This window comes from Sus scrofa, chromosome 2, assembly GCF_000003025.6.
Source record: "Sus scrofa isolate TJ Tabasco breed Duroc chromosome 2, Sscrofa11.1, whole genome shotgun sequence".
Classification (NCBI taxonomy): domain Eukaryota; kingdom Metazoa; phylum Chordata; class Mammalia; order Artiodactyla; family Suidae; genus Sus; species Sus scrofa.
In genome coordinates this window covers 102,191,845-102,203,944 of record NC_010444.4, presented here as the reverse complement: position 1 = coordinate 102,203,944, position 12,100 = coordinate 102,191,845, and the positions used below count along the sequence as shown (strand labels likewise).

The following is a 12,100-nucleotide window of genomic DNA, read 5'->3' as shown; positions in this document are numbered from 1 at the left end:
AGTAAACAAATGGGTAAAAATTCAGACCTGGATATTTGTGATGGTCTCCTGAAGAGAGATAAGATTCTATTTCTTCCTTAGCATATGAGCAGATAAAGGATTAGACTGGTATGGCAATGATGCAACCAGTGTACATTTTTTAGGGCACCTAAGAATAAAAACCATTAACAAAAATAATATCTAACATTTAATTTTTTTTTACTATGTTCATCATTGTTCTAAGCTATCAAATAGCCATTATTATTTCTATTTTATTTGATAAGAGAATTGAAGATCAGAGATGTTAAGTTACTTTCCCAAGAGGGTATGCAGTTGGTGAATACTGAAGGAAAGATTTGGATTTAGGCAGTCTGACTCCAGGATCTCTGGATTCTAGTAGTACTCCAAAAATCTTGCTTTACTGTAGTTTTGCAACTTCACACTATTTTTCACCCAGCAAAAACAAAATAGTCTACATAGAATGATCCTCCCAACCCTCCACTAAGATTCTGTATCAGGGAGGGTTTTGCAATTTAAATCACTAGCAATGAAGCATTCTTTTAAACATAACTGTATTTTTATACAATTACATCTTCACAATTTAAAATAATCTGGATTTATCCCTTATTCAAAAAGAAGGCAGATGTTTTACAAAAAAGCCAACTATTAAATGAAAAAAAATTACGTGAAAATGTTTAAAAGAGAAAACAATTTTAATTTAAAAATGGGACTACCTTTATTTCTGAGCCAAAGGAAGCTGATACTAGGTTTTTAGAGAAAAAAATATTTTGGGGATAATTTTTAAGGAATAGTTGGAGTTCCTGCTGTGGCACAGTGGGTTAAGAACCTGATTGCAACAGCTTGGGTGACTGTGGATGTGTGGGTTTGATCCCTGGCTCAGGGCAGAGGGTTAAGGATCCAGCATTTCTGCAGCTGTGGCACAGGCTGCACCTGTGGCTCAGGTTCACTCCCTGGCCTGGGAACTGCCACATGCCACTAGTGAGGCCAAAAAACAAACAAACAAAAGGAATAGTCTCTGAAATAATGATATCAACTTTAATAGTATAAAGAATTTGTACATAAAAATGGCATTTTTCTGCCAGTCCTAGAAAATGATAATGTTGTGGTATACTATAAAAGACCCACAAAGATATGTAGACCAAGAGTACTCTTCCTGATTTATCATAAAATATCATTTTACAGAAAGGAATCACCCTTCTACATTACCTTTAAAAAACTGTTTGTAAAGTCAGACTTTTTTTTCCTTCCTTTTTGGACGCACCTTGGCATGTGGAAATTCCCAGGCCACAGATCGAACCTATGCCACGGCAGAGACCTGATCCACAGCAGTGACAATGCCAGATCCCTTAACACCACAGTGCCATAAGGGAACTCCTGTAAATTCAGACCTTGTAATAAAAGCATTGTACCACTTAATTTTTTTTTTTTTCTTTTTAGAGCTGCACCTGCAGCATATGGAAGTTCCCAGGCTAGGGGTCAAACTGGAGCCTCAGCTGGAGCCTACACCACAGCCACAGCAACACTGGATCTGAGCCACACCTGCGACCTACACTGCAGCTTGTGGCAATGCCAGATCCTTAACCCACTGAGTGAGACCAGGGATGGAACCTGCATCCTCATGGACGCCTGTGTTGGGTTCTTAACCTGCTGGGCCACACTGGGAACCCATCATCTTAAATTTCAACTAGCTCTTTATGGTAAGGGAGGTTTATTAAAACAGGAATCCCAGTTGGTTTTTCTTATTTAATATCTTTCCATTTAAGATTTTTTTGGGAGTTCCCGTCGTGGCACAGTGGTTAACGAATCCGACTAGGAACCATGAGGTTGCGGGTTCGATCCCTGCCCTTGCTCAGTGGGTTGGCGATCCGGCGTTGCCGTGAGCTGTGGTGTAGGTTGCAGACGCAGCTCGGATCCCGAGTTGCTGTGGCCCTGGCGTAGGCCGGTGGCTACAGCTCCGATTCAACCCCTAGCCTGGGAACCTCCATATGCCGCGGGAGCGGCCCAAGAAATAGCAACAATAACAACAACAACAACAACAACAACAACAACAAAAAAGACAATAGACAAAAGACAAAAAAAAAAAAAAGATTTTTTTGAATCGCTGTCTTTTATATATCTCTAAGGTCTGTAGCATGAAATGGAAGAGGAAGTCTGGCTTGAGAAGTTTAATCTCATATGCTTTGTGTATAAATTGAACTCATGCAAAACAATACAATGATGGCTAAGGTAATAAAGGGTCTTTAAAATCTAAGAATAGGTTGTATTATACATCTATTTTAAGCTCCTAACTGGTGAGAAGAATCATCAAGTAAGAAGTCCTTTGTAGATATTTTATCAAAATCTATGTTTATTAAGCATAGATAAAACAGAATATACTGTCCCACAGGTCTACTTTTAGAGTTAATCACTACTAAAAGTAGCTTTAAACTCTTTTAGCATTATGTAATTTCGTTTTAAAAGGTTGAATGAAACATCAGATTAAACAGAGTTATATTTGCTTTGTTCACGAGTAAGGTTGTTTAGCACGGCCACAGACTGTTAACCCTGATGTGATTGTTAGTAGTATTCTTCTCTGCTAAGAAAAAGTGCTAATTTAGACAATAAATTAGATTCTTCTTTCAACCAAAAAACAAACCAAAACAAAAAACTGTTTATACAGTTTTAAAGCTGACACGTTGTTTTCACTAATACATGGGGTCCTCTTTCACATATCATTTTACTTTTTAAAATGAAATTGACTGTTCTTTACCCAATTCCTTACTATTAGATATTTATACTGTTTCAATTCTTTAATATAACATAATAATATAAAATGTATCCATGGTGATAAGTCTTTGTGTATATCTGTAGGTTATTTTCTAAAGCTGGAATTTTCTAGGTCAAAATGTATGCATTTTTCTAAGTAACTTGGAACATAATGCCACATTTGCCTCCAGAAAATCTGTGCCAGTTTATACTTTCAGCAGCAGAATATGAGGCCTATTTCCAATATAAGTTTTTTGCTTTTTTTTTTTAATCTTTGCAAACTCTACGTGTGAAAGAAAAATGGTATCTTGTTGTTTTAATATTTTTCTGACTACTGGATTTGAAGCTTTAAAATGTATTTGGAAGTTCCCATCATGGCGCAGTGGTTAACGAATCCGACTAGGAACCATGAGGTTGCGGGTTCGGTCCCTGCCCTTGCTCAGTGGGTTAAGGATCCGGCGTTGCCGTGAGCTGTGGTGTAGGTTGCAGATGCGGCTCGGATCCCGCATTGCTGTGGCTCTGGCGTAGGCCGGTGGCTACAGCTCCGATTCAACCCCTAGCCTGGGAACCTCCATATGCCGCGGGAGCGGCCCAAGAAATAGCAACAACAACAACAACAACAACAAAAAAGACAAAAAAAAAAAATGTATTTGGCCACTTATGTGTCTTCTGTTGTGATGTGCTTATTTCTGTATTTTGGTCAATTTGTTAATAGGGTAGTTCTCTTTCTCTTATAGATTGGTGAGAACGCTGTTGATATTAACCCTTTATCACTTGTATAAAAATTCATTTTAGATAAATAATAATGTTACAATGTTGTTTCCTGGCTCCAACATAAGATTCTTGTTGAACCACCGTTGCATCTTTCTCTTTCTCCCTTACCTCTGGTTAATATGATGTTTCAGAGTTTTATACATATATATGCATATATATGTGAATATATTTCCATCAGCATCCTTCTCACTCTCCTCTTCCAACCATATAAATGTAACTTTTCCCTTTTCATAATGAAAATATCCATTTGAAACACACTAACCCTTGAAGATGTTCATTTCCAGTTTAGAATTGGAGACACTGATTTTCGGCTGTACTTACTTTAGTCGGGCAGGTCTAATCAACACATGATCTAAATGCTGTTAATAAAACATATTCTGCTGGGTATTACAATTCAGGACTCTATCACCAAGAATCAGTCAAAGATAAAAACAAATGAAAATCTATGTAGAACTAAGAGTTTTAGAAAATTGTAATAATTGACAAATTGTAGACAAAAATCTGTGTTTTCAGAGGGCCTCTTCCAGAAGAGTGGGGAAGCAATGCAAAGGAATTTCTGGGAATGTTTTATTTTGGCTAAAGAAATGCTTATTGTCAAGTAACATAAACTAGGCAGGGTCAGGCAAGTGTCCTTTTAGGTGGGTAAATGAAAATTCTGTCATTCCAAACAACTCTATTTAGTATTTTCTTACATAATCTGTTAAGATATATACATTATGAAATCTTCCCATTTGCAGATAACTTTTATGATGTATGAATGCAAATAGTGATAATGGTGTGTCAAGATTGTACAGAAGAAAATTTGCATTATAGGCAAATATAAAACAATATTCAAAGAAAAATGATTTAAACAGTGCATATTAATCAACTAACATATGAAGTGGTGTAGAATGACTAGGAATAGGTTGAGACTCACTGCAGACAGCTTCTTACAGATACTGGACTATTTAGCTGCTAGAGTAAAAAAGACCAACAAAATGCCAAGTCTCATTATGAAATATATTGAGGGAAAAGTGAGAAAGAATCATTCCAGCCTTTAATAATCTTTGTAGTTCTGGTCACTGTACCTCAAGAAAGCAGAAGAAGGATAAAAATTAAGCCGATTTGGAAGTGGGGTGGGGGAAGTTCTATGAGGAAAAACTAGAGGAAACTGTAAAGAAATGACACCATAAATAAGCATGTATTCATAAAGCTACAAAGATGATAAATGCACTTACAAGTATACATAATTGCACATTTCTGATAAAAACAGAAATGGGGAAAGTAGTAGGCATTGCCTGGAAATTGACTGAGCTCGAAAGTGGCTGTGCGATAATTGCTTTGGGACAAAAGGGAACCAGCAAATAATGAGTAACAAACTGAAGAGATTAAAAATATACATCAGGCAAGAACAGCAAAGAAGTATGCTCTAATATACCAGTTATATGAAATAAAACAGAAAAGGAGGGCATTGATAGAAATCAATTGTAAAGAAATTTAAAACCCTGGAACAGTCTTTAGTTAAAGTCTCGGTAGCAGAAAAAGGAGATCAAACTTGCTTATTTTGTTAACTCCGGATACATGTTTGTTTGTACACATTTTAATATATGCATATTAAACATGTATATCTATGCTGTGTTATCTTTCACCCAAGTCTATAAATTGATGGTACTTTTTGCAGTTGATGCTACCTTAGAACAGAATATTTAGATGTTATAGAATTTAAAGTACTCTACTGGATTTCCTGTTGTGGCTCAGCAGGTGAAAAACCCAACATAGTGTCTGTGAGGATGTGGGTTCGATCCCTGGCCTCGTTCATTGGGTTAAAGATCCGGTGTTGCCTGAAGCTGCACTCTAGGTCGCAGATGCACCTCAGATCCAGTGTTGCTATGGTGCAGGTTTGCAGCTGCAGCTCCTATTCAACCCCTAGCCTGGGAACTTCTGTATGCCACAGATGCAGCCATAAAAAGAAAAAGAAAAGTCATCTGCCAAATTAGGAGTTCCCTGGTGGCTCAGTGGGTTAAAGATCTGGCATTGTCACTAATGTGGCTCTAGTTACTACTGTGACACAGGTTCCATCTCTTGCATATGCCATGGGTATGGCAAAAAAAATAATAATAATAAATAAAAGTAAAGAACTCTGCTAAATTAGTAATGAACAGTTCTATATAACCTCCTCTGAATTTATGTTGGCTTTATTTCAGCATCTTCAATAAAAACTACTAACTACCCCTGTCCAGATATTGCTATTCTAGACCTGTGGTTACGCTTATAGACATTAAGAAGCTATTAAAGCAAATAGTATGGAATAATTTAAAGATCCTGAGGAGAACTATGTTCATAGCATCAACATTAAGGGACTTTGGTAACATTGTAAAAAAATTAGTAGTTTCAAAGTAGGTGAAATAATCCAGAAGGGAAGTGCTTATATGTTAGGGAGGTGGTGGTAGAGAATCAAATGATAAACAAATCATATCTATACAGTTATGAACCCGAATATCCTTTGTGGCCTACATTATTGTTATATCCTGCTTATGAATCTTTTGAGGGACAAATGACTACAATAAGTGAAGGCCAAAGGAACCTGAAGAATATCATCCTCATTTTTCAGATAAGGATTTGACTCAGGGTTGAATGACATGCTCAAGGTTATGAACAAGTCAGCAGGACCTCTGACTACTTTGCTTATTCATTTTCCAGCATGACTACAAGTAAATAGTCACAGAATTGCATTACTTACCAAGCATAGTTGGGTAAATATCCACAAGAGAAACCACATTTGGTACTTGTAGGTTGGCCTTAATTCCTGGTCCCATTATCAAGAGTGGGACATGGGCACTAGCCTCGTACATACTCATTTTATAAAACTGACGGTGTTCCATGGCCAGCTCTCCGTGGTCTGAGGTGTATATGACAATGGTTTTCTGAAGAAGATCTAACTGGTGGAGAGCCAAGATAATTTCACCTACAATATAAATGAAGATGAATTGTAATGAGCTGTTAGGTCATGTTTTATTCTATCACACTGAAGTTCGTAACAGCTCTACCCTCTTAAGAGTTTGACAGGATGCTTCTTAACATCTGAACCTTATCTGCTGTTCTTAAGTAACTTACGCCAGGTTTCATGGGCCTGCTTCTCAGTTGATGACTAGAGAGAAAAAGGGGAAAGTACAATACCCATAGGAGAAGTTTCTTTTCCTCTTTCTTTCTCTTCTTTTCTTTTCTTTCTCTCTCTTTCTTTTTCTTCCTTCCTTCCTTCTTTTCCTTTCTTCTTTTTAGGGCTGCACCCACTGCATCACTGTATCTGGAAGTTCCTAGGCTAGGCAGTGAATCACAGCTGCAGCTGTCAGCTTACACCACAACCAGACCAACATGGGATCTGAGCTGCACCTGCAACCTACACCACAGCTCACGGCAATGCCGGATCCTTAACCCACTGAGCCTTAACCCACTGAACAATGCCAGGGATTGAATCCTCGTCCTCATGGATACTAGGTGAGTTCATTACCACTGAGCCACAATGGGAATTCCCATGGGATAAGTTTTTTTACTTGAAGATCATGCTGGCTTGCCTTCTATGTTTCTACCAGAGAATGAGGGAAAACATTACCCCCAGGGATTGAATGAGTAAAGAAAGACAAGCCTGGATGTCAGCACTGCGCATGTCTCCTGAAAGGACTGATGGCACCACCGGCCCATAGCTGTGGCCTAATGGGAGGTGACAAAAGAGGTCAGAACTCCTGTCTGTCAAGCCCCGGATCACCAGATCATGGCCATGAAGTTGGCTGAGGGCTATGGAAACCCCACCTTTGAGGAGGAGCTGGAAGCAGTGCAGATGGTACCTGAATGTGATTTGGCATATTTTTGGACAGTGAAATTCCTCTGTCCAGTCCCTGTCCTAAGTGCCGGGAAACTTCCTCCTCATTGTAATTAAGAGAACACAGGTAAGGCACAGTCCAGAGAAAAGAGTTATTTCTGTTTTGGCAGTTCCTGAAATAGGCCTAAAGGGGTCTGTATAATAAAAAACAAAACAAAAAATACTCTAAAAAAAATCTACATTTACTTACTCTTCTTCCCCACATTTTATGATTTTGATGTTCTCTTTTTCATCTTCATGTTTGTCCTTTTGCTGTTCATTGTGGTTATCACTTTCACAAAAACTTATTTTTTACTTTGTATACTGACTTAAGTGATTTACTTCCCAATTATGACCTTCCCTTTCCTATAAATTCTTGCTGCTTTTCTGTTTAGAGAAGATCTTTCAATGTTTCTTTTAGAAGAGGTTTAGTATTGCTGTATACTTTTAGTTTTTGCTCATCTGAGAAATTCTCTCTCCTTTTTAAAATGATAATCTTGCTAGGTAGAGTCTGCTAGGTTACAGATTTTTCTATTATGCTTTCTATAATATATCATGCCACTCCCTTCTGACTTTCTGTGGAGAAATCAGCTGATAGCCTTATGGGGATTCCCTTGTTTAAAAAAAAAAACAAAAAAACCAACAAACCCCAAACCTCATGTGATTCTGAGGTCCAGTCAGATTTGAGACTCATTGCTCTAATGAGTTATTTACAGAGTACCATTCATCAGAGTCTTTCAATTGGCTAACTGTAGTCACTTCCTAATTAGGGTTTTCTGCTTTCCCCTCCATAATATCCCTTGTACCACGCTGGTAGCTATCTCTCTAAATGATCCAATCATGTCACACCCCATCTTACAGCTTTGCCACAGCTTCCCATTATCTAGTTCTTGAGCAAGTTCAGCATCTTTAGCTTCCCCCTGGACCTTTACCTTTCACAATCCTCAACTACTTAGAACCCCCTGAACGAATAATCATTAGCTTGGACTTCCTTGCCTCTGTACATACTTTGCCTTCTGTTTCAAATGCCCTTTTTCTCCAGCAGTCTACATGGCAAATTCCCATTCTTTCTTGATGATGACCAGCTCAAGCATTACCTCCCTGGTGAAGCATTCCCTGCTCCTTTTTTTTTTTTTTTTTTAATGGCTAACTTTATCTGAGCATTTTCAACATATCAGGCTTTCTTCTAAGTGCTCTGCATATTGTCTCATTTAATCTGAACAATAATTGGAGGAGACAGGTGCTTTTTCTTTTTTTTGTCTTTTTAGGGCCGAACCTGTGGTATATGGAGGCATACGGCAGTATAGGGGTTGAATCAGAGCTGTAGCTGCCAGCCTACACCACAGCCACAGCAACATGGGATCCGAGCCATGTCTGTGACCTACACCACAGTTCATGACATTGCCAGATCCTTAGCCCACTGAGCGAGGCCAGGGATCAAACCCACGTCCTCATGGATACTAGTCGGGTTTGTTAACCACTAAGCCACAAGGGGAACTCCCCCGGCTCCTTTAAGTGGAGTGAATCACTGTGTCTCCAAGATGTCTGCAACTTGTTTACTGCTGTTGTTACAACACCATGTTACAACCGCTGGTGTTTATACTCATTCAGTAAACATTTACACATTTTTACCACGTGCCAGGCACCATGGTTGCAATACTACCTAGGATGCAGTGATGAATGAGTGTTCCTGCCCTCATGAACCAACACTCTTCTAGGGAAATGGACAGTACACAAGGAAATAGACCAAAGAATTAAAGATTATGATGTAAACAAAGATGATAAGGTGTAGAGTACGTGGGATGATGGGGTGGGTAGACTAATTTAGAGCGGCTGGGTAGCCTGGGGAGGTAATGTCTGAGCTGACAGCTAAACACAGAGACTAGCCAGCCATGTAGAAAGCACAGGGAAGGGGGATCTCAGGCAGACGGAGCAGCAAATACAAAGGCTCTGAGGTGGGGTAAGAGGTTAGAGTGCTTGTAATTAATATGTATTCCTTACTAATAGTCAGCTTAGTACCACCAGTGCTCAACATAGTGTCTGAAAGCTAGCAAACACAGGAAACAGTACTAAATACTGTTTAGTGACCAGACTAGTGTAAATTTAACTGAGAGATACAAGATATTCCATACACTATGTAACATGAAGTGAGCTGCTGCATTTTTTTCCTCTCAAGAGACTTCAAGAGGTATTCCCACACTCCCTGCAGCAAGATTTTATATATATAATATTTTATTTTAGTAGATATGGATGAATGGATATCTGTAAACCTTCAATAGTGTTTTCCAGGGTGCAAATGGGCAGATATTCACTGACATGAAAAAATACTGAAATATGATTCAGGATTTGTATGGGTTTAGGATTGAAGAAATGCACTTAAAATCTTATCTGCACTTAAGATTGAGTGCTTGGAAAACCCTTAGAACTTTGAAGACATATTGCTATATTATAAATAGTTTATCCACTTTTTTTTTTGCTTTCTGCTTTATACTTTTCTATTTTTGCCCAATGAATGCTTTTGAAGAAATAGCCCTTTGAATTATTCACTCCCAAGATTTACTTTTTTTCAGAAGTACTACCCACAATTCACTAATGTAATTATGTTCCACTCCAAAGTGCAGCAAGATAAATGGTTGGTTTTTTTGAAAATATTTTGTTATAAAAATGGATTTTTTATGGCCACACCCACGCATATCGAAGTTCTGTGCTAGGGGTTGAATTGGAGCTTCAGCTGCTGGCCTGTGCCACAGCCACGGCAATGCTGGATCTGAGCCGTATCTGCAACCTACACAGTAGCTTGCAGCAATGCCAGAGCCTTAACCTACTGAGCGAGGCCAGGAATTGAACCCACATCCTCACAGAGGCAAGTCAGGTCCTTAACTGCTAAGCCACAATGGGAATTCTGAAAATGGATATATATTATTTATTTATTTATTTTTCTAGGGCCACACCCGAGGCATATGAAAGTTCCCGGGCCAGGGGTCTAATCGGAGCTGTAGCCACCAGCCTACACCACAGCCACAGCAATGCCAGATCTGAGTCGTGTCTGGGACCTACACCACAGGTCATGGCAACACTGGATCCTTAATCCATTGAGTGAGGCCAGAGATTGAACCCGCAACCTCATGGTTCCCAGTCAGATTTGTTAACCATTGAGCCATGATGGGAACTCCAGTTTTCTTTTTTTAAATGATTTTTTTTTCCATAATGGCTGGTTTGCAGTGTTCTGTCAATTCAAAAATGAGTATTTTTTTTTAAACCAGGGTTTTCCCACATCTGAACTGGAAACTACTATAACTCTACTAGAGGCAAAACACTTTCTTGATAGTTATGGAGGCAGGTTTGGTTTCAAGCTGAATTAGGGAAGGAAATTCAATATAATTCTGGCCTACAATGTATATGGGGAAAATGATTTCAGCTTTAGTTTAGACTTGCTCTAAATGGCCTAGAGAGAATGGATTTTTTTTCAATTATTACAAATCTGGGAAGAATCACAAGATTCTATGTCTAATCTGTGTCATCTCCTAGAACCCAAGTTGCCTTATAATTAACTGTGTTTGGCTGAATACTGATTCTTGATTAAAGCTGGTAAAATGTTTTGTTTCCTGCAGATGATGGTTTTCTATGACCCTTTCTTCCTAGGTGAACAAATCTGAGCATCTGTTAATTTATGAATAATTAAGACAGAAAAGACTTTTTTTCTACTATCAATAATGTAAATTATTTTCTGTTTTTTAAATTTTTTTGGCTGCACCTGTGGCACGTGAGAGCTCCTGGCCAAGAACTGAACCTGTGCCTCGGCAGCAGCCTGAGCCACTACAGAGACTAGGCCAGATCCTTAACCCACTGTGCCATAGTGGGAACTCCTATCCAAATTTTTTTTCTTTTCTTTTTAGGTCTGCACCTGTGGCATATGGAAGTTCCCAGACTAGGGGTTGAATTGGAGCTGTACCTGCTGGCCTAGGCCACAGCCACAGCAACTCCAAGCCACATGTGCGACTTAAACCGCAGCTTGTGGCAACGCCAGATCCTTAACCCACTTAATCTGGATCCTCGTGGATACTAGTTCTTAACCCACTGAACCACAATGGAAATTCCTCTTATTCAATTTTTATATGTGTCAGGTGTCTTATAATTCTAAGTCTGAAATATCTCGGGAGTGTTGTAAGAAATTATCTAAGGATATTCATACAAGTCACCAACTGGCACGATCACAGTTTATTGGAAAAATATTATACTTCATGTAATTGCTTTTTAATTATACCACTTACCAAGCATAGCATCTGTCTCAGCACACATAGCATAATAAAATGCTCTAATATTCTTAATTTCTTTTTCTGTAAACTTCCCAGTGCAGTTTTTTGTATAGGAAGAATAATAATCTACAGGGTGCATTTCCGACAGAGGTGACCACTTTGGGATTTTGATGGCGTCGTAAGACACCTAAAAAGGGCAGAAAAACAAAGTTGAATATTCCTCCCCTCCAACAAGTATGTATGGTAAACTAGTCAATGTTTAATTACTTAGGATAGTAGAAAGGAATGGTTATGAACTATGTACAGAAAATAGTAAATCAAATATGTAAATTAGGAACAAATTGTTGATAGTCCTAGTAACAACAAAAAGTACAAATCAATATGTGTATATATAGTAAGACAGTTGTGAAATTATTTTAAAGATTATACATGTCAGTGAAAACCATGAGCTATATCAGACAGTATTCTAATAAGTGTCTAAGAACTTTAA

The 12,100-nt window shown here is 38.4% G+C and overlaps 1 protein-coding gene across 2 annotated transcripts in view; it reads right to left on the bottom strand.

Annotated features, from left to right (window-relative positions):
* The window catches only part of ARSK (arylsulfatase family member K), a 46,205-nt gene that overhangs the window by 6,349 nt on the left and 27,756 nt on the right, over window positions 1-12,100 (bottom strand). The window contains exons 5-6 of one of the 2 annotated variants that reach the window (XM_003354206.5): window positions 11,626-11,797; window positions 6,239-6,463 (exon numbers count right to left, since the gene is read on the bottom strand). In XM_003354206.5, the coding sequence (XP_003354254.2) occupies window positions 6,239-6,463; window positions 11,626-11,797 (397 nt within the window). The remainder of the gene's footprint in view (window positions 1-6,238; window positions 6,464-11,625; window positions 11,798-12,100) is intronic. The other variant, XM_013991487.2, reaches the window with a different exon arrangement.